General features: G+C 41.4%; 1 protein-coding gene across 6 annotated transcripts; it reads right to left on the bottom strand.

Moving 5' to 3' along the window:
- Positions 1 to 154: 154 nt before the first annotated feature.
- Positions 155 to 15,882, bottom strand: LOC124058921 (centrosomal protein of 164 kDa-like). 6 transcript variants are annotated; one of them, XM_046388550.1, is made up of 27 exons: positions 15,732 to 15,882; positions 14,895 to 14,978; positions 14,368 to 14,479; positions 13,012 to 13,243; positions 12,194 to 12,358; positions 11,951 to 12,070; positions 11,761 to 11,841; positions 11,460 to 11,564; positions 8,436 to 8,489; positions 8,185 to 8,318; positions 7,276 to 7,791; positions 6,883 to 7,014; positions 6,481 to 6,676; positions 5,512 to 5,586; positions 5,253 to 5,375; positions 4,957 to 5,100; positions 4,745 to 4,828; positions 4,591 to 4,659; positions 4,246 to 4,505; positions 3,912 to 4,097; positions 3,265 to 3,442; positions 3,041 to 3,148; positions 2,564 to 2,666; positions 2,009 to 2,398; positions 1,812 to 1,884; positions 1,579 to 1,698; positions 155 to 1,062 (listed from the first exon to the last, which is right to left on the bottom strand). In XM_046388550.1, the coding sequence occupies exons 2-27, from the start codon at positions 14,971 to 14,973 to the stop codon at positions 966 to 968; spliced, it is 3,936 nt and encodes a 1,311-aa protein (XP_046244506.1). In that variant the 5' UTR covers positions 14,974 to 14,978; positions 15,732 to 15,882; the 3' UTR covers positions 155 to 965. The 6 variants fall into 6 exon arrangements, with proteins under 6 accessions (XP_046244506.1, XP_046244508.1, XP_046244509.1 ...); XM_046388552.1 differs by having other exon boundaries at positions 1,812 to 1,878; XM_046388553.1 differs by having other exon boundaries at positions 4,966 to 5,100.
- Between the last annotated feature and the right edge of the window lie 6,559 nt (positions 15,883 to 22,441).

Below are 22,441 nucleotides of genomic sequence, written 5' to 3'. Positions count from 1 at the left end.
ATTTATTAATCTGAGCAAAAAGAAACTGGCTCGTTTGAGGCCCTACAGGTTGTTCTCTGAATGAAATACAGTATGATAATCAGGGTGTGGATATTTGTCTGAAATGTACATGCACTTGCCCAAAACAACAGGGTAACACTAGACAAGAAACAGATTAATGTATATAAAATTATATTTACTAAAATATTACATAGAAAAATACATCATTTATTTACAGAAATATATATGCACAAAACTTTCTCTGACTGCACATGTTAAATCTACACTAATCAACAGCTAAATGCTACGTTGGTGCAAACCACTGTGGAATATGGAAATTAATTAACATAAATGTAATTAACATAAAATAAAAGTGGACTGGCTTCACCCTTATAAAAACAACAGTGATTTCTGTTTTGAAAGGCTGATGAAACACAAGTCATTAACAAAACTATAGATACATACAGTAAACGCAACCCACTGTTTTTTAGTGTTATGTCCTGCCTGCAGTTCAACATGACTTATGAAGAGATAAGTCACATGACGTCTGACAAAAGGTCAGTAAAAGAACTTTTACATACATCTGTGATTGTCTCAGCTTATTTAACCCTGAAGGAAGTAACCATTTCCACCTGACATCAGAGTAAGCACACGCAAATCTGGCACAGAGCTATGATCTGTAAACGTGACACTGTAAGTGGTTTAATAAAGTGTAAGACATATCTTACGTTATGTTGGAGGATAAAAGTCCTCAGGCCTCGGTGACATATTGCTCCCTGAACTGTCATACTGGCTGCAGTCATCTTTTCCTCCAATCACAGCAGAGAAGGTCGGACTTTGCCTGAAAACCTTTGCACTGAAAATTTCAAAAGGAGTGAATCAAAAAGGACACAGGACTCTGTAAGGTGTGCCCCGTCACAGTCATTAATGCTCCAAAGTCCTCAGTGACGCTCGCAGTACAAAGGACTGAATTGTGCGTCATGTCCTCAGTAATGATAGACTCTGATCTGGTTGTTATCATCCAAGCCCAGCTGGACCAGGCCGCTCTTGGCTGAAGAAGCCTGATAGCGAGTAAACAGGGGTCTGGAGTGCAGAGTTAAGTTAGTTCATTAAACAGTGTGACAAATACTGGCGTGATTTAGACAATGGATGGCAACAAAGTCAAGTAGTAAAAGTCAAATAAGTCAAAAACACAACAAAGTCAATGAATAACATTGTTAGTTAAATAATCAAAATGGACCGCAAAAAAGACATAAAGCTTTCTACTTTTCTAGCAAAAGTCTTTTCAATTGCTTAACTTGATTGTTAGTTACACACAACACACGCAAACAGTGCATGAAGTTTACTGCATTTCAGGGTTCCACAGTCATGGACATGTACATTGTAATGGTATAAACATAAAGCATGTTAACATGCCAGTCTACAGCAGGAGCACTGATCTTAAAAATGAGATTAGATTAGATTGTGTGCTCTTCATGTAGCTTCAACACAGTAACTATATATATATATATACTGTATATACATATATATATATGTGTGTGTGTGTGTGTGTGTACGTGCATACGCACATTCGGATGAATATGTGTGATAGAAGGATACACGCTGGTGTCTTTCTTGCGCATCTCCAGCCATCTCTTGTTGCCATCGATCAACCCCTGCAGCCTCTGGCCGTCTACCTCCACTGACTTCTGCATGGACCGCAGATTACGACCATGTTCGCTAAGACACACATAGACACACAGCGTTTAGAATGGTTTTACGTTCATTTAAGACAGCGAGGATGTGTATGTAATTTATAATGATAGCATGGTTAAAGGTATATTGCAGGTTACCTAGCAGGTGTGTATGATGAGTAAGCTGAGGTTGGCCTCGTGGTGCTGGAGATGATTGGGTCCATAGCTGCTCCTGGAGAACAGAACAACAGTGCAAAACCAGCAACAATGATGGCATCTGATAGTAATTCCTTTTTATTATCCCATTATTGGAGATTAACTCATTTTGAAGCATAATGAGGAGTATCTTGGCATACCGGGGAATATCTGGCTCCATCGGCTGTTAATGAGGTCCTCAGAGGCCCTCAGCCCACTACTGATGGGGGTGCTGAAGAGAGGGGTGGCTGCAGAGGAACCTTGGGGCGCCCAGTTCCAGGACGGCTCAGAGAGCTTCACTGGCGGAGGTGGGGCTAAGGAGCCCAAGGTGTGTATCTGGGGCATGACTGTAGCAGAGGTGGAGGTGGAAGAGGTGGGGGCTGGGGTGAACTGAGGCTGAGACAGAGGCAGAGAGAACACTGTATAGGGAGTGGTGGTCTGCCTCTGGGCCAGTGAACCTAACGCACTCAGGACTGTGTTAAGCTGGCCTGAGATCTGTTGTAAGGACTCTGCTAACACCTGAACTTTATCTGGGACAGTGGGATGGCCTCCTGATCAGAGAGTGAGCAAGAATAGGAGAGAAAAAGAGGAACACAACGTCAACAACACTGGAAAAATATAATAATCTGAGAGGAGTATAGGACTGTGGGAAACATCAGCAATACAGCAATTATGTCAATGTATACAACAGGTTCCTTGATAAAACTATGAGTTACCTGTCCCATCAGGTGGGTCCACAGAGCTGCTGAGGTCAGAGTCAGTCACATCAAAGGTCACCTTCCTTTCTCCTGCCAGCCGAGACAGATCCTCAAACAGTGGCTTAACAGAGAAAGCAATCAGACAAAGCACAGTGAGTAACAACTATGATTTGCCTGCATGTATCTTAATTCAACAGCTCAAAAACAAAACAAAACATCACAAACATACAGTACATTTTAATTTTATGTAAATTATCATCCAGAATTACTTTAACACAGGTTACCAGCAGCTACAAATCTTTACGTGAACACAAAGAACAAGGAAATAAAACATAAGTGATAAAAGTGGCAGAAGGAAACTACAAATGTATTATATTTGAAAGTAAAGATGCTGGTTGACTGCATGAAGTGCTATAAAAGCTCTAACCAAAGTGAAGTATCATTTGAACTGAGTTTACTGTACAGATACATGCTGCACTGATGTATGGTCCTGACCTCTTCAGCTATAGAGCTCTCTAGCTGCTGGAGCTGCTCCTCTTTTCTCCGCAGGAGAGTGTTTCCTCTCTGAACCGTCCGCTGCAGCTCCATCAAATTTCTAGCCTCCTTACACAACAAGAGGAGAATAACCAGCATTTAACATTTCCTTTAAATCAACCCTAGCTCAACAGTCATCACCCTCAATTATTATTCAGCAGGAGGTGGGTCACACTGCTCATTACCTCCTGCAGGTTTCTTGTCATTTCCTCAGTCGCCCCTTCTTCCTGGGCAGGGGCTTCCTGGTTGGTCTGGGCTGCCCGCAGAGCTGCTTGTCTCTCCATCAGCCGGCTGCTCTCCCTCTCCAGGAAGAGTTTGGTTTTTTGGATGGATGCGCCATGCGAAGAGATGTAGCGTCTGAAGCTGCACACATGCAGAAGTGGGGATACACACTCATCCTCGGCTCACATGGATATCCTCTAACCCATGAATACTGAACAGTGATCCAGCTCTTATTAATAATCTATTAGTAAACTATTAGGTCTGTCTATCAGCGAAAGGTACATGAACCCCAAGGTGTCCCCCAGTGCTTGGCATCTCTTGTTTAGTCTTTACATGGTCACCCTTGGCAACCCCCGTCACCATGGTGTCCAGCTCTTTCTCTCTCTACCTTGCTGAAGTGAAAACATGGGTACAAGACAACTTCTTTAAACAAAAATGTAACTTGAAATGATAATAACTGTTCTTAGATCCTTCACCAAAACCACAACCATGTGCAATCGTCACCTCAACTTTGACGAAACGGATACAATACAAACTCATTCTCTTCACTTCTTCATAACCACATTATATAACCACAAATTTGTTCTCTGTTTGTTGTCTCTCCCCTTACTCGTCCACGCTGCTGTGGCTGTCAGGTAACGGGGAGAGTGGAGAGTTATCCAGATCTTCGACATGTAGCGATGAGTCTATCTTGTCACTGGAGGGTGCTGTCACCTCTGCTTTCTCTGCCTTCTTCTTCTCCTGTTTGGGTTCTGGTCTGAGGGAGGTGCTCACTCCTTCGCCCTGGTCCATCTCACTGATTGGACAAAATAAGTTCTTTGAAAATGTAAGCAAACTTGCACATTAACACTGGAAATCATTGCATCCTCCTCAGATAAATAATTCAATTTGTTGAAACTATAAAGTAAAGACACAGGATGCACAGACGTCCTGTGCAACTATACCTGACTCTAATACTGAGATGGTCGCATCTCTCCTGCAGCAGCACCACCTTGCTCTCCAGTCGCTCCTTGTCCATCTTAGCCCTCCTGCTCTCTTCCACAGATTTGTCTCTCTCCTCCCTTAGTCTCTCCTCCTGCTCCTTGGCCTTGTCCCTCTCCTCCCTCGCTCTCTGGATGAGTTCTCTGGCTTGATGTTTCTCCTCTCTCATCCTCTCCAGCTCCTCCCTTAGCTGGTCTCTCTCCTGGATGAGGCGGGGCAAGGCCTGGACACACACAGACATAGTTGGAGAAATCAATGGTTGACAAACAAGCGCGTGGATATAATCTCTCTTCTCATATGTGTCCCACCTCTATCTGTCTGTCTACTTCATCCTCTTCCTCCTCAAGCTTCTTCCTCCTCCTCTTCAGCTCTGCTGCCTGAGAAGCGACAGAAACCATTAGTCCATGGGGTCTATGTTAGTGTATCTGTGATTAATAATACACACAATATGGGAAGGAAGACCTTAGTCTGCAGCATGGCCTCCTGGCTCCTCAGCTCTTTGGTTCTCAGCTCGATTTGATCCACCAGACCCTTCAGTTCTGATTCCTACCATAAGAAAGTGCTTGTTATTTTAGAAAGGAAAGGAAAGGAGCCACAGGATTTCTGTTTGATTGAAAGTCAGTGTAATGGCATCACAAGTTCAGTGCTGCATCAGTAAATGTGTGTGTTCTCACTTTGCGCACATGTGTCAACTGAGTCTTTTGTATCTGTGTGTCGAGCTGCAAGCGGAGTTTCTCCAGCTGGACAGTGTGTGAGCTCTGGAGACGCTCTCTGTCCTCCTGTAGAGTAGAAAGCAAGCGCTCCCTCTGGTCTGTCTCCTGGAACACACAAACACAATATCGTGAGACTGGGAAAACCACCCAGTTAGGAGCAATTAGTATTTACTCAGAGCTATCTCTGATATTTTTCATTGCTGCTGATGGATGAGGGCATGCATAAGCTAAATGTAGAAAAATAAATACTCTCTGACCTCATCCAGGTATTTCTCTCTGATGGTGTTCATCTCTCTCCTGTGATCCTCCTTCAGCTGCTCCAGCTTCCTCTCGTGATCACGCTGCACTTCCTCCCGCACTTGCTGGAGAACATCGGCCAGCTAGACAGTGACAGTTAAGGTCAGTTTACAGCACAATTACTTATATTACAGTGAAAATTTAATGGAAGCCTCAGCTAACATTGGGAATACAAATGATATGATGAAATTGTGTGAGTGTGTTTGTGTGTCCTCTAACCTCTCGGTGGTACTCTGCCAGTTGTTGCTCGGGTCTTGGACTCATGAGCTCCCTCCTCCTCTCTGTAATTTTAACCTTTATACAGAGAGAACAGTGCAAAAACAGAGACAGGCATAAAGAGAGATCATCAATCTGTGTGCAATTCCACGTGTATCATCAAAATAGAGCAAGGAAACTTTTAGTTCTCATGTTGTTTTGACTTGTGCTTCCACTCTGGTGTTTACACAAATAGAACACATTAACACAACATGGTCACATATTACATCCTGTTAATGTCTTTCTTTAAAAAAGAATAAACAGTGCAGCCTTACTCAACCATACAGTAGCACCAACATTTTACTTCCAAAATTGTTGTAGGCATATTTTTCATTGATTTTTAATACAAGATATATTGGTCAAACATTTCATAGCATCATCTTCACCAAGAATTTGTGCTCTCGCTGTTCATCAAAAACAACTGACAGGAACGAGAAAGTAAAAACCAAAGCTGGGCTGCAGAGGGTGACAGGAAGGTGAGTCACTAAGACTTGTGTAACACAACATGAGGCCACCCACAAAAAACTGCTTCAGGCTGATCTTTCCCCTACATATGAAAACTGGTATCCAGGGCATACAGGTTAACTCGAGTGCCTCTAACTTCCAGTGCACGTCAAGAAGCTCTATGAATCATTTCTTTTCACTGTGGACTCTTTAATATCAGTGGCACAATTTGAAATTAGTTATTGAACTTAAATGACACCGATTTTGACACAAGTGTTTGTCAAGCTATTTATTAGCTTTGCTCATTCTCGTATTTGTGCTTAACTTTAAATTCATTTTGCTTTTAATCAAATACTCTGTGCAAAGAAAGCAGTCTCAAGTTACGCTAGGTGCAACAACAATATTTAAACCAGGATATTTGAATGACTTAACAATGCTGAAATCAAAAACTGAGCCAGACACAAATGTGTCAGCGTCATCCTTGGTCACCTCCTGTTTCAGAGAGTCCAGCTTCTCCTCCCACTCTCCCTGGAGCCTCCTCTTCTCTGCTTTGAGCTCCTCTTCCGACTCAGCCTTCAGACGTTCCATGTCCATCCTCTTCTGGGCCTTCAGTCTCTCACGCTCCGCTACTTGCTCTTCCTCTAGAGTGATGCGCAACTCCTTCAGCAAGACTTCACTCTCCTCCCTGAGAACAGGGCACACAAATTAAACTGATTTAAGTTACGCTGATTAATAAGTTAGTAATAAGTAATGATAAGACATTAAGTCATCAACCAGCCAGGTAATCAGGCAAGACATTTATATAGAAAGTCTGTATTATAGGTTTAGCATCACTTTGAGAACCTCTTCTCCAGTGCACCTTTGCGTCATGCATTAATGTGCATGTCTGACCTGAGTCTGTGTTGCTTCTGCTCCCTCTCCTCTTGCACAGACTGTCTGAGTTCCTTCAGCATCCTGTCAGACTCCTCATTCAGCTTGGCCTCCTCCTCGCTCCTCTTAGACAGGAGAAACTGCTGCAGAGCCCTGGGGGGGGACGTGTGCTTTTAGGATTTAAGACACTATTTTTAAATTAGGTTTTAAGAAATGCAGGTGTGTTTAAGTGAGTCTTAACTGAAGAATCTTTAGAGACTCACCCACTAAGAGTGGGAAGGAAAACAACATAGAATACAAATGATCATAATTATCATTGTTTTGTGCAGCAATTTGAGTTTAACAGACCTCTGTCACTTCATAGGTGGATGTAATGTGAAGGTAAAAGTATAGTGTTATACTCTCCATACCCACCTCAGTCTTTCCTTACTCTCCTCCTTCAGTTTCCTCTCCTCCTCCTCCTCCTCTCTCCTCAGCTCCTCCTGGAGGACACGCATTCTCTCATCCTTCTCCCTCATCAGATGCTCCCTTTCCTCCTCCACCTCGTGAGCAAGCTTGCTTATCTGGCTATCCCTCCCCTCCTTCCTCTCTCTAAGACTCCTCTCTGTCTCCTCCACCTCCACCTCTTTCTTCTCTCTATCTTTCCAGATTGTCCAGCTTGCCTCTTCTTCCAGTATGCTCTCTTGGTTTTGCAAAGGAGGTTTAGCGTCTTCTAGTTGGGTGTTGGAAGTGCGGACCAGCCGACCTCTGGAGGTTTCAGGCCGTTGCAGACCCAGAGACCTGCCAACGCCATCACTTTTAAGGTTGAGCCCCACACTTTGCTCTGAGTGGGATGGGCTTGAGAGGGAGGGTGAAAGGCTGGACTGATGGAGGACAAGTCGGTCAACTTTAGGACCTGTAGCATTGCCTTTGTCAGCAGCCTGCAAATGCCTGAAGAGGGGGAAAGGTCTTACACTGTTATCACAGTTAAATAAATGCTGAAAATATCTTAAGACTGAAAACCGCTTGCAGTGTGATTTTATCAATGGACATGCTGTGTGCTTTTCCTCCATGCTGTTCTTTTGACATGTTAATCAAAATAAGTAAAATGAATGTCATAGCTGGGACTCTTACAAAGAAATGTTTGGCACCTGACAATTTTCATAAGTCATAATTTCACAGGTGAAATCCTTGTGAAAATAAAACAGCTGAATTTGTTGTGGATTCAGTGCATCAAAAAGGCTTTTCAAACAAAATTTGAAAAACTCCTCATCTGGATTAATTCAGTCAGCACAGTAACTGTTTTTTAGGGACATTATCAGAAAAATAATAATAACAACAAACCCCTTGGCAGCATCTGCCCTCTTTGACTTTGGTTCCTCCTCATTCTCCTCATCTTCTTTTCTTTCCTCTTTTTCATCATTGTCCAGTGGATTGACACTGCCCAACAGGTCGATGTCCAGAACTTTCTCCGACAGCTTTGGGATGCAACACCATAAAAATTACAAAACAGGCTGACACAAAACAGCTGAATGAATGAGTGACTGAGTAAATGAATAGTGGTGGTTGGGTGTCACACCGCACAATCAAAGTACCTTCACATCCATGGAGGATGAAGCCTCCTCAGTGTTCTTACCGGCATCAGACTCCTGCAATAAAACACAACCCAACACACTTGGTGACAAGCTAACAGCTCTGAGTGAACACACACATGCACATGTGTAAACAAACAAAACTGTACAACCAGCGCTAAACACCGAAGCATGCTGCATTTTCCAAAGAGGCACACAGTGCAGAAGGCAAAAGCTGAGCACACAACACAACAAAGGCCTGCAAGTTGGCAGGTGTATGGGAAAATCAAGCAATCGGTAATCAAAGCAAGCAGACAGGCAATGGTGGGAGGTGAGAAACCTATGTCTGGTCAAATCAACTGCTAATCTAAAAGCAGATAGAAGCCTATACTGTCAATAGGAAAAGGGATCAGAAATATCCAATCCAGTCCTTAGGGGCTCCTCAGGATTGTCCAAACTGATATTCCAATATGCAAGTGAGGTCACACAAGATGAGAGATGAGACAGCCCCTAAAGCAGTGGAGTTGGATTCTGCAAGCTACATGCAGAGATCAGACAAGACCAGAGTTGAGGTCAGGTAGTGAATGCAGGGGGGTCGGGGTGTGAGCACGCACAGAGGCAATACGAAACCCTACCTCTGAGGGAAGGGGGCATTTATTTGTCACATTCTTCATCTCGCCAGCAAGAGTTTTTCTCTTCTGGTCAAGTGTTTTAGGGTCACCCAGAGTCGTGTTCTTGTCTAGCTTGGCTGGTTGGACTTGAGAAGTTCCAGCCTCAAAAACCTCAACGACTTCCTCCTCACTGTCCGATGCAGTCTGGGACTTTGGGGCATTTGATTCCTCATCTACTTCCAGTCCCTCCCCTTCTGTTTCTCCTGCTTCGCTCTGTACATATCTCTCTATCACCTCGCTCTCCGTAAGCCTCCTCTGACTCAGGGAGCATCTCTCCAAAACCTCATCACTGCCTGTGTCACTGCCCTCCTCCTCTTTTTCCTTCTCTTGTTCTCTTTCACTATTTGTCTTGACCTCCTCTTCCTCACACTCATTCTGTCCTTCCTTATCATCTGTGTTTTTGTCAAGTTCATCTCTCTCTTTGTCATTTTTGTCCTCCACCTCCTCTTGATTATTTTTAAAGCATTTCTCCACAACTTTGTCACTGTTTTCCTCAAATTCATGTTTCTCTTCCACTGTGTTCACCTCTTCTTTCTCCTTCCTTAAACTCTCCACAGCCTCATCACTCTCCACATTCTCTTCTCTGTCTTTGTACTCATTATGCTGCCTTTCAACATAACCTTCTACTTCCTCATTGCTGCTGTTTTCTTCCTTTTCATTTCTATCCTGCTTCTCACTGTGTTTCATGTTTTCTGACACTCCGCCATCCCCTTCACTGTTCTCTTCATCATCACCTTCACAGCATTCCTCCATAACTTCATCACTCTCTAGGGCCTCCTCTTCTTTCTCGCTTTCTACAGACCCTTTACTTCCTCCGTGCCCTTCGTCCATCCCATCCCCTTCTTCTCTGCTTGTTCTCTCTTCTGGTTCCTCATCCTGAGCCTCTCCATCTTCCAGCTCATTTCCTACCTCTTCTTTCTCCTCCACCCCTCCCTCCACTCCGCCTTCATCCTCTGCCTTCTCTCTCTTTTCTTCCAGCTCTCCTTCCTCCTCGTCCTCCACCTCAACTGACTCCTCTGCTACCTCCTCATGTTCAGGCATGACAGAACCTGCCCCCTCCACACTGACATGGTTTCTGCTGCCAGCCAGCGAGGACAGGTGGAGGTGACGGCCCCTCAAAGAGTCCTTGGTGGAGCAGAATAGGAAGTCCATCCATCCCAAACAGAGGCACAAAGGAAGGCGTGCAGAGACACATGGGAGAGAAAGGACGGAGGAAGGCGGATGAGGGAAAGAGGCAGACAAAAAGATTGTGACTCCCACTGAAATATGGTGTGGTGGGGGTGGGTTGAGGTGGGGGTGATGATCTTTACACAACTGCATGCAAAACTGATGAATCATGCACTTTACAGGGACAGTCATGACAGACAAGTAACACATGAAAAATAAATTCAAGAGGAACTAATAAAAACAGAAAAATATACAAATGTTCTGGGTCACTAAAACACAGGCTCACACGCATGAGCAGGTTTGTTTGGTTAATGTGATTTAATTGTTCCAGCATTTCTCCTCCTAAATCTCAAAATCTATATGCATTAGTTCTGCTAAATTACTTAGTGTGTAAATGTATTAATTTGTAGGTAATGTAAAAAAAGATGCAAGATTCACAAATTAGGGCTGAATTCTCAGAATCTAACAGCAGTGGTGAGGAGTGGTACTGGTCTATCCCAGTGGGAATAAATACATAAATCAGAGGGCAATTATAGTATTCATTGTTTTGATGGTGATGCCACATGCTCCTGATACATGGTTTCAGACAGCAAAGCAGTAACAGTGACAGTAGGAAGACAGAAGGACAAAGAGAAAGACACAGTAGCAGCCGTGCCCATAGGACAGATCCCAGCAGCACAGCAGCTGCATGAACACATCCCAGGTCACAGTGCAAAGGTGAGAGGGTTAAAGGTCAAAGAGGTTGCACGAAAGAAAGAGAAGGAATAACAGATGGTTTAGAATCTCGATTACATGACAAAACAAGAAAAATGCACCAAAAGTAAATGTACATATCAGCATCCAAATCCGATATTATGAAGTTTACGTTTATAATTGACTAACCTAATTCTGAAAATACATATCAAAGACTGCATTTTTACCGGGGGTAAGGTACACGAGACCCTTTACTTGACAATATACGCTGGTGTTGTACAAAATGCCTGGCTTAAACATAAAATGCAAGGTTAACCTAAATAATTACCCATAATAATCAGCTTATCTGTGAAAACATACTATGACAATTCAAGCCATACAGTACACAGGTGTTACATACACAGCATGGAAATGACAGAGAGAGCAAAAAAGACAAAAAGAAAGCTGGGAGCCACTTCAAAATTGAACGAAATGTATATGTATATGTGTGTGTGCGTGTGCATATGTGTGTTTTTACCTGTTGAGACGGTGGTTCAGGGCTGTGGTCTCCGGATAGGGCCAAGTCCTGCAACTCTGGTTCTGTCCTCTCCTCAGCTGGAGCTCCACCACTGGCCTCACTGTCCTTGAGGGCATTGAGTACACACACAGGTGCAATACTAAAACTTTACACCAAAACTGATAAATCATTAAATTAAAAAAACATGCATACCAAAAATCACATGAATCAAAATCTATAAAACACCAGTGTTGTTTTTTTACAAATTATTAACAGCTGTTCTCATTTTCTTTTATTAAAACACGTATTTCATCCTGTCTACCTCATACTGTAGGCCTCCTCCAAGGGCATCCAGGTCCAGATGAAGGTTCTTCATTAATTGGTCTGAATCACGGGCACTTAGCTGAAAAAGTGACAATATCTGGCTTGACTAGGATATAAATACATTTAAGAGCCATGCATAGGTGGCAAAATGACCTACTTTCTTAATTTGTCTTTAGGTTGAGCTTTACCTCGTTTTCTGAGATTTTCTCATCATCGTCATCATCATCATCAAAGCCAGGCAGAGCTAGAGACACCCTCTCCTCCTGCCTGCTGCCCCAAACACTAGACACTCCACTGCTCTGAGGGCCCCGACAGAGGAAGAAACCGAACATAGTATATTGTATACTGAAAGTGTTTGAGATAGAGGTGGGTGAGAGGCTAAAAATGCACATGTGTATCATATGATCATTCACATAGCACTAGGACTGTACCCCAAGGGAGGTCTTTAAGGGCTCCAGTCCTCCTGAGGTGCCGAGGGACCGTCGCAGAGACGGAACAGAACCAGGAAGTGGGCCTGGTCCAGGGGCATCCAGACCTCTCAGAGGAGCCAGGCTGCCCAGCGGGGATGGTAGGGGTCCCAAAGGTGAACTCAGGGCCTGCAGGAAAAGAGACACAATTGGAGAAGTAAGCAACAATAACCCAACATCAGAAAATCTTAAATAATTCATGAAATCTAGAATCCCCACTGCAGTTAATAAGGGGTGTCCATATCAAGTTTATCCCTGATTCTGAGTAAATTTAAGGTGTGATAATTAGCCTTGGTCTGATAGTTAGTATTAGCTTACAGCTCCACAGGGTACACATCGGCATCTCTATATAAAAATAGTTTCAGTCCAAGAGAGAATGTTGACCATTGTCTTTTCTGTTTTTTTTGTTACTATTGTGTTTTCAGTGTACCCTCTTCCAAACAAGTAAATAGTCGAATGGATGTGCCAAATAATTTTGACAAACAACAAACAATTGTTTATTCAGTTCTAAATTTGGTTAAGAGGTCCATATCCCTTCACACAGTAATGACAAATACACGTTTAAACACAGTTTTAAACATTTTCTGAGGGTATATAAAAGTATATTTTACATGATCAGATAGCAATGCCTCGCAAAAAAGAGGCATCCTCTGCCACTGAATCTGAATATTTATATATAATATCCATTATATATATACAAACAGCATTATCAAAACAAAACAAAATAAACAAAACATATAAAAATTGTTTTAATTGTGATTTAAAAAAAAAAAAACACTCACTCCAGGGGTCTTGAGTGGCTCCTTCTTCTTCTTCTCTTTCTTCTCTTTCTTTTCTTTCTTCTTCTTCTTATCCTTGTCCTTCTTCGCCCCTGTGCCTCCTGCAGCGGCAGCCAGCTGGGCGCGCTCACGCTCCTGGGCCACCAGACGGCGGTAGTGCTCATCACACGGGTGATCCCAGGTGGACTGTCCCGAGGAGAAGTTGAAATAGTAGATGTCTCCTGTCACATCCTGGCTGCGGGGGAGGACAGAAGAGAGGAGGGGGGGCTTGTCACTTCAGCACCTCCAAAAAGCCCCAGGAGTTGGGAGGGTGAGGTGATGATTGAATGGGCAAGTAAACAGAGAAATGCTGTTGGGCCATAAAGGTTTAAAGCTGTTTGTTTAGTTTTCATAACAACGGGTGTGTAACTAATTATTTTAATTGAGTTCATAATTACTGTGTACAGTCATATCCCTAACCCTATTATTAGTTCCATTAACTCAAAGTATGAGATTGAAGATGAAATATCCATTCATTTTCTATATTGCTTATTCATCAGGGTCGGTCAAGGGGGGCAGACAACCACACATGCACACACTCACACCTAGGGGCAATGTAGAGTAGCCAATTGACCTAGTGTGCACGTCTTTGGGATTGTGGGTGGAAGCCCGAGTACCCAGAGAAAACCCATGCAGGCACAGGGAGAACACGCAAACTCTGCACAGAAGGGCCCAGACCAAGTTTAAAGGAGCATACAGAGAAGAAACAGTGGACGGATATTTTATTTGCTTGAGCAATACTGAGTCCAACAAATTTGAAGGAAAACAGACTTTGAGCTTGTTCAGATATTTTAGATGCAATCTGCTTGTTGCTTTATCAATCCTACACATGCCCTTAGAACTACACTTTCAATTAAGCAGCTTGATATTCAGTAGGGTATAAACTAGGACTCATTATTTAGACAATTTCGCAGCAGCTGGCTTTTTCCTTGAAGACGTTGGCAGCAATGCACTGCAGCTTTCGGGTGTCAAGGTGGCAGACCTTCACCCTTGATTACTTGCAAGGACACAAACACACATGTACTACAAGACTGTCAAATCCACTCAGGTAAATCGAACTTGCTGCTGGGACAGCTAGTATCTGTGGTGCTCCACACGGGATCACCAAGAATGTTCAAAACAACTTTCAATTTTCATTCAGGGTGACAGAAACTGAGAGTAACACCGTGACACCACAGCCTCCACATCAGCATATTATTCCATAATATATGTAGGGTTACAAAGCGGAAGCAAATACACTGCTCCACATTAAACAGATCACTGTCTAAGTCTGGCCATGGAGCCAAGGATCTACAACCCTGCTTCTCTTCCCTTACTCACCAAGGCTTCCACTCAGCAGGCAGAGGAGCAACGATGCCTTCCCTGGCCAGCCACAGGAGCTCCGGCTCACTGTCGGGATCAATACCAATCTCTCTGGCGTACTCTTGGATCTCTGATGAGAAAATAAATGTGATAAGAGATGAGCTGAATGTATAAGTGACAGTCGAGCTCATTAAGCCAAAGTGAGGCACCCCCAAAACAAAACATGATACGACTGAATGATATAAGAGTTTGGAAGTGGAAAAAAACTCTACTGATACTGAATAAATAATGGGTGTAAATAAAACTACATTAACATTGAAGATTTTACATACTGCTTCCTCCAGGATCCTCCATTATCTGTCATCCTATCAGTGTTAACCATTTGAACCAAGGAGTTCACCCCTGCCATCAATAAGCCGCTAGCAAACTTTACCTGCAGCTAAAGATTTTATACATTTTTATTTTGGTATCATCTAGGTACAGTGAGTAAATCATAGCCTTGCCAGCTACTGTATACCCAGGGCATTACTCTCAACCCAGTGTACCTTGTTCAGAGGGTATATAGTTCTCATCATAGTCTTCTTCAAGGATCAGCTGGTCTCCTATGAGAGCAGCTGCAGTCATGGTTACTGCAGAGACACGAGGAAATGCAAACCAGAATGATTGGCACAAGGATGGAAGACACAATGTAATGTTTAACAAGGTGGCAGAGAGTTACAGAAGGATGTCCTTGTCGCTCGGCAGCCTCAGCTCTTTGCTATCCTCCCCCCTTGCTATACTCCCCCCCTCTATTAGCCGGCTGATGTGCCCTTGAGCAAGGCACTTAACCCCCCAATATGCTCCCCGGGCGCCTGATGCTGCCCACTGCTCCTGTGTGTGTTTCACTGCATGTAATTTGCCGGGTGTTGCATGTGTGTGTTCAACTAAGGATGGGTCAAATGCAGAAGACGAATTCAGTGTGTGTATGTAAAAATATATATACTGCCAATAAAGTTGATTCTTCTTCTTCTTCTTCTTCTTCTTCTATCCTGTGCAAAATAACGTAATAATTTCTGGGAATGTTACCTTGCTTTATACTCAACTAATGAGCTTAACAAATCCATTCGTGAATATAGCTAGGATGTTGTACATAGAAATACACATTCTTAAACCCGTGAAAATTGTGATTCAGCAAAGTCATACTAACACGTAGATAACAAACAACATGGACGTGAAAACAGTTTAAGTACATAAATAAATGGCATACCTAGAAAAGAGACCGGCTAGGCTAATTAGAATAGCATCTCCGCTATCTTTACTGAGCTGGGCGCTATCTAGCTACTTAGCGTTAGCGCAGCCAGCTAAGTATCTGGAGAACAACGTATTCGTGATAACTGATTTACCTTTCCAACGTTTAATCGCTTTCTCATTACCCTCTGTGGCAAAGTCGATTATCTGTCAGTTGTTTAACACAAACATTACATACGCAGAGGGGAGAAAGATGTGAAAGTTACAACACTAACAACATCTCCAAGGACGCTTCCCTCGCTTCCTGTTGACGATGGAAACGTGGCTCTGACTGGCTGATCCACGTGAGGCGTTCATGTGTCCACGTAAGCCCCTAACTCGTCAACACATATCGTTATACAGATACTATTGAAATCTAATTTTTACAGTCTTGTTGGTGGTTTTTGTTTGATTTAAAAATGTCACAAAATTGCATTTGATTCAGCACCAGAGTGAAAAGACAATACGAAATACTAAATCGACTTTTATTAATTTACCATAAATATTGCATTAAAATAGAAGTACGTTTTATTAACATGACAAGGCAACAAAAACCTATGATGAAATGTATTTTGTGAAGTATGAGATGTTTTTCCCTCCAGGGATTAATAAAGGAATTCTGATTATGTTCCTTATCTTTGTTAAATAATAGTAGGCTTACAATTAATGGGGTCCTTCGTTTGCATAATGTGCCTAAAGCACCTGAAAGCATCAATCAGTGTACAACTACAGTAACACTTGACACTTGACATCCACACAATGTCCCAAATGTCCCCCAACTTGAAACATTCAACCTTTTATAATGACACTGTTCAAGCCAACATTGCTGGCATTAAAACTAAGTTTACATATAAAATAAATGTATGCTTGTAGATTTTTATAAAAGATGTGTTAAAATTAGCTTAGTAAAACTGTTTTTATTTTGCTAAAGGAAAAAATGTGACATGTTTTGTGTGTGACTATGAGGGGGGAGTTGAATGTAAGGATCCCTGTGGTGTTGCAAATGACACTTTCTGTCCCCAAGCCTCTTATTCACAGCTGGGGGCTTCATTAGGACTGCGTTGCTAAATGATGCCTTTGTTCAGTTCTGAAGCCAGGGTGCGGAAATCAGATTGCTGACACCATTCTCACGCAATCAATTGTTGACTCCTGTCTCCAGCAGTAAATTAGAAAAAGTTTCCTGTCCACAGTCTTACAGAAGGTTTTCTAAATTTTATCTGATGTAGTATGTACACAGAGTGGGATTATAGCTTCAAATATATAGTGTTATCTAGACTTCTGTCCTGATCTCTTTATTCACTATTTTAACCACAAGAGGGCAGATGAGAGGAGGACTGATGTAACATAACCCATTCATTTGCCAGTTTTTATCAGTCTTGTCTTTATCCACCTCTCACAACTGAGACAACTCATCTGAAATGTACAACTCTCTAGTTTAATATGTTGCCAATAATTCAAATATTAATCTACTAATCTATGAATATGAATCATCATATTTCACTGACATATCTGTTTCCTGCTCACTAGATATGCCTCTTTTCAGTAAATACTCACTATTATATGACACAAATCTAATGAAACATATATTAATAAAGTAACAGTACATAACGTGTAGCCTACCAAATGCAGTCTAGAATCACTGACATGGATGTTTTCAGGTAAAAACAACTTTTCTTACCCTCCTGTGTTTGTCTTGGTGTGGGCGGCTTGATTCTACTAACAGAGTGAATGAACTCTGCATCTTGGGCAATGCTAGCTTTAGAATTACAAAGTGTCCTTGAAACTCAGTTGATCAACTGAACACCTACTCATCAAACTACACTGACAAAAAAATGTTAAATTGCACCAAACAACACACGTACAAATGTGACATCGCAGTGTGTTCAGTCTCAGCACATCTAACATGAACCGTGCACTGTATGTTTCTCTTTGAGAGTGAGATGCAGTATGGTAATCATCAAGTTCATCTTTTTTAATGTTAAAATGTCAGTCAGCTCATCCTTTTCCTTTTATGATGACGGTAGATGTTACAACTCTGTTGCTGACCAATTCAATATGTGAAGCACCATGACTAATTTCATTAAATTTCATTTGAAAATAAGAAGAGAAACAGAGCCAAGCTAAAGTGTGCAGATTCTTTCACCAACAACTGATGGATTCAATGCTTTGTTTAGCCACGGTTTAAAACCCGGGGTGAAAAAACATTCAAAGAATTTATGTAATAATCACAATTTACTCAAGACCATTGTATTCCAAATTTTATTTGTAAAATATAAAGCATTTAGCATTAAAGTGTTCTTGAGAATGAAAAATAAGGTATTAATAGTCATTTTCTGTCAATAAATGTAAAGGTAAAAATAAGTAGAGTAAAAAGCATTTTTTCTTTTAAAGCCTAATGATACAGCAGGGGACACGTGCATTATGTACCGTTACCTGTTTATTTGTAGTTTAGTGTAGCATTTGCTGTTACATCAACTTTTTGAAACTCATAAGATCATAGCTGACCTCCTGTACCCAGTATGGTCAGAAAATGTACTCTTACCTTCAGGGCTAAGGTACAGCATGCAGAGGATGCAGACTAAAAGAACAATCAGAATCAGAATTCTTTTTTTTATCCCTGGAGGGAAATTCTTGTTCTTACAGACATTGCACATGCAGTATTCCCGACCAAGAAAGAAGAAAAGTGCGAAGTATAAAAAATAGGATAAACAATAAAGATAGGATAAACAAAAACTAAAATCTCAAAAAGTACAGGTATTTACAAAAACTGTATTCAAATTTTTTAAGAAAAATTTAAAATGCAGGTATGTACATGTGTAGAAAACCAATATATACATTGTATATATAAAGTGAGTGTGTCCGTCACAGTGAAACACCCTTTGTCCCATGTGACACTCAGCTGCTTAAAAAACTCTGATCACATGGTCTGAATTTGGCTCTTCATTGAACTTGCATTATGTCCTTAATTGATATCCCAAAATGATGTTTTTATGGTGTCTTTATGAGGCTCATGTCTTATGTTGTATTATAAGCTATCGTGTATGGTGTTTGTGTTTAGTTTGATATTTTTAATGCTCTTAGTGCAAAACCAATTCCCCTTGAGCATTAAAGGTTTCATTTATTCAAATGCAGCGCTTTACCAAAGAACATGTTCTTTTTATGTTGGCCTGCCCTAACATTTAACTGTGCACTTTAATAAACTGCATTATCTTTGGAATCGTTCCAAGAGCAGCAAATGGATACAGGGGCTCGTAAAATGACAAGATAGTGTTCCCTATCACTGGTAAGAACAACTCACTACGTGTTGGATGGCGAAGGAAGAGTGTCCTCATTATTCACTGATTAAGACAGCATTTATGAGAGCTTGTGGATTATTTTTTTGATTATACAATATACCCCGATGGCTGTTTGTCACCTTCATTTTGCTCCTCGAATGATTTAGGTTATCTGAGTTCACGGTAGATTTTCTTGTTTTGTCGTGAAGCTGTACAGCCCGCAGGGCGATGCAACCTACAGTGACACTCTACAAGCAGGGCTTTGGTCCAAATATCTGTATTAAAGCAGGAGTGACCTCAGCAGATGTGACATTGCAAAACCACATCACTACGGTTAAGCGGACTTGGGTATAGCAATCTGAAGTGGAGAAACTGAGAGAGAGCTCCACACTGTTGCTCACAGCTGAGATAACCTCCCCTGCTGGTCTGAGAACAGTGCTCCATCATGGAGGCAGCTGGAACAATGACGTGACCTTTGAACCTCAGCCAGGGCCTGATCAAATGGTGGATTTTCGGATTAAATATTTATCAGCTCTAGGCAATTACCCCACATCTGCCTGGCTGTTTGATGGTCACTGTAAAATGGGCTGTTGATCATCAACAAAGAGCTTCTTTTTATAGAGCATCAGTAAATCCCATCAATTAGCCTAGAAATGTGTTCATATCATATATCTGTTGATGTCATGGAAATCCCAAAATATAGACCAAGTTCTTCCTTTAAACCCAGGATATTCTCTCCAATATAATTATATTGTCTTAAATCTAGCCTGAAATTCTGCTAGCCATCCAGCTATAACCCAGCAGTGGTGCTGACTCTGTGATGTTTTCGTGATAATGCCCAAAACAGCCAGCCAAAACTTTTCTCTATTTAAACTATTTTTAGATTTAGGATGGTAAGTGTTTTTGCTTCCCTTTGCTCATTTCAAATATTCTTGTTGCTCAGAATAATAATTGCGTGCTCAACTGCCATTGCAGTTTCAAAACGTGCAACCTTAGCAATTGTCTTGACAGCTAGTTCTGAGTTCATGTTGATAACAGTTACAACAGCAGTAATGTAGATTGATGGTTCACTGTGGATGCTGAATCAAAGTGCTGCAATGTAAGCAGTCTCAAAGGTTGCTGTTCCAGATAAGGGTCATTCTTCTGACAAGATCTGTTTCACACTTGGTCAGCAGCTCTGAGCCCAGAGCAGCTGATATGTAGAAATTTCTTATCTCACTGGCCGGGGGGGCAAAAGCCCTACAGACTCCTGTACAATAGCATTACAAGGGGGAGTCATTGACAGGAGTGATGTTCTGTGATCTGTTCAGCCTTTTGGAGGATGCAACTAATGATTCTTTCTTCACTCTTTTCTGATGACTTCTGTAGTCAGGACAACGTCAGAAAACAGTGAAAAAGATGAAAATGTAACTTGCATTGTAGTTCCTTGTTTTGTCCAAAGAGTGGTTTAGAATCAGAGGTGTCCTTGCTTGGCTGGTCCAGTTTGCCTGGATAAATTAAATATTTTTGGAAGGTAGCTTCAAAATTCCCTCACAACACTTTCAAATTGTCTCCTTTATTTTGCTAATTGGTGTTAGACAAATGGTGAGAGTTGATAGCGTCAGTCTGAGTCTGGCAGGCTTTGATGTGGCTTGTGTAGGTGACGGCTCTCACACCCCTCCGTCTTCGCAACCTCATCAAACTCAGTTTGGCTCCTCTCTGTAAAAAATGTGATGTGAATGAGTTTATAGTCAGGGGTGAGAGTGAAGACAGACACCACACTGTCAAATGATAATTAACAAAAGGCAAATGGAGGCAGAGAAAGACAAAGAAAGGTATAATGTCTTTGGGAATTTAAAAGGACATATAAGAAAGGCTACAGACACACTGAAATCAAAAAGGGAAAATGTTTTGTGTTTTTAATATGAATGATCAGCTTTTATTTAGTCCATCATGTGCCCTTAATGGGTTATCTGAAGTACATATTAAGCCTGAAGTAAGAGAAATGAAATAAAATTAAAATAAAATTCCATTTCTTCAGATGCTGTTTATGAAGCTTTTCAGATGCTTACGTGCCCTTTCATACAGTGTTCACAGTTTTAAGATTTTTTCAGTTGCTCTCTTGGATTTCTCTTTTTCTTTTAATTTTGAATTTCCCACCTTGTAAATGTTTTATTCACTGAGGTGAAATGCTTGTGTTATCTTGCCACATATTGCCCAAGATATGAACTAGGTATGTTTGTAATTGCTCAGAGCAAGTATTTTCAGTACAAGAATATGAGAGTAGTGGTATTCAGAGAGTTGTGTATTGATTATATAGGCTACTGGAACTACATTGTGCAAGAAAGACAGACCAGACTCTTGGTTACAGATGATTGCCACTAACCACTGATGACAATGATTAACCTTGCACCTAATAACCCCGCACTGTTCGACCAGCGCTCACTCAGGAGATAGATGTGGTCTGACATATAGAAGCAACATTTTCCTTCCCTGTATCAGCGCATGTAGTTGCTTTTACAGAATCAGCACATTAATTACACATTATGTTGCCTTTTCTCTTTGAGTACAACTCAGTATGTTTAATGTATGTGTAATAAGGGAAATGGACTATATTTCACCAACTGAAAATCTCAATTGAATTTGATAGACAGTTCTTAGATGAGGATATTGCTTGTGTGACAGACTACATTACAGTGATTGTGATCATGTGCGTATGTGTTTACAATCGGAGGCAACTTTCTATACTATGATCATTCCTATTCCTCAAATTACATGAAGCCATGGGGACAAAGTCCATCGGTGATAGGACAACAAACAACAGCATGGCACACAACACTCTTTGACCTATTAATCATCACACACACACACTAGCCACAAACTTTGTTATCCGTAAAATGAGATAAGTCTTTAAACTATTCTGTATAGATCACTGCACTGTTAAGTGACATTGTGTGGGTCTGTGCAAATGTGAGTGCTTGTGCATATGTAATCCAACATTTAGTGACTGCAGATTGAACGTGATTACATTTGGATTATTGACTGCAGCAAGTCAGTGTTCTCTGTTTGCTCTTGTTTGTTTGTCTTGGCAGCCTCTTAGCATCACCAGAACTGTAAATAATGTGGCTTTCATGTCCTAGGCACTCTTCTCGAACAGATGCAAAAAAAAAAAAAAAAAAAACAATGAAAGGAGGTGAACCTTAAGCTGCTGTTTGAAGTGAAGTGTAGTATATGCCAAAAAAAGATACCATCATACGGTCTATTTTTTATGTATGTCTTTTTCATATCTATTTGGTTGGCATCCATTTTATCCCCATTCTTTATGCGAGTGTTCTCTTCTTCTACTCTCTCTATTTCTTGTTTGCTTTCATAAAAAAAAATCAAGTTTCCTGTCTTGTACCTCTGTTGAATTTTTAGCCTAATCACTCTTCGACTGTGCCAGCCTTTCACGTCTTCTTCTCAAATATGAGCAGTTTCACTACAGGACAAATGAGAAACCCTTTATCAAGAAGAAATGAAATGCTAATAGCTCTGCCAGAAGTATCACCAGTAAAATGTTATGATGCCCTAAA

Source organism: Scatophagus argus, chromosome 5 (genome assembly GCF_020382885.2).
Source record: "Scatophagus argus isolate fScaArg1 chromosome 5, fScaArg1.pri, whole genome shotgun sequence".
In the NCBI taxonomy this organism is placed as follows: Eukaryota; Metazoa; Chordata; class Actinopteri; family Scatophagidae; genus Scatophagus; species Scatophagus argus.
This window is presented reverse-complemented; position numbering and strand designations above follow the sequence as displayed.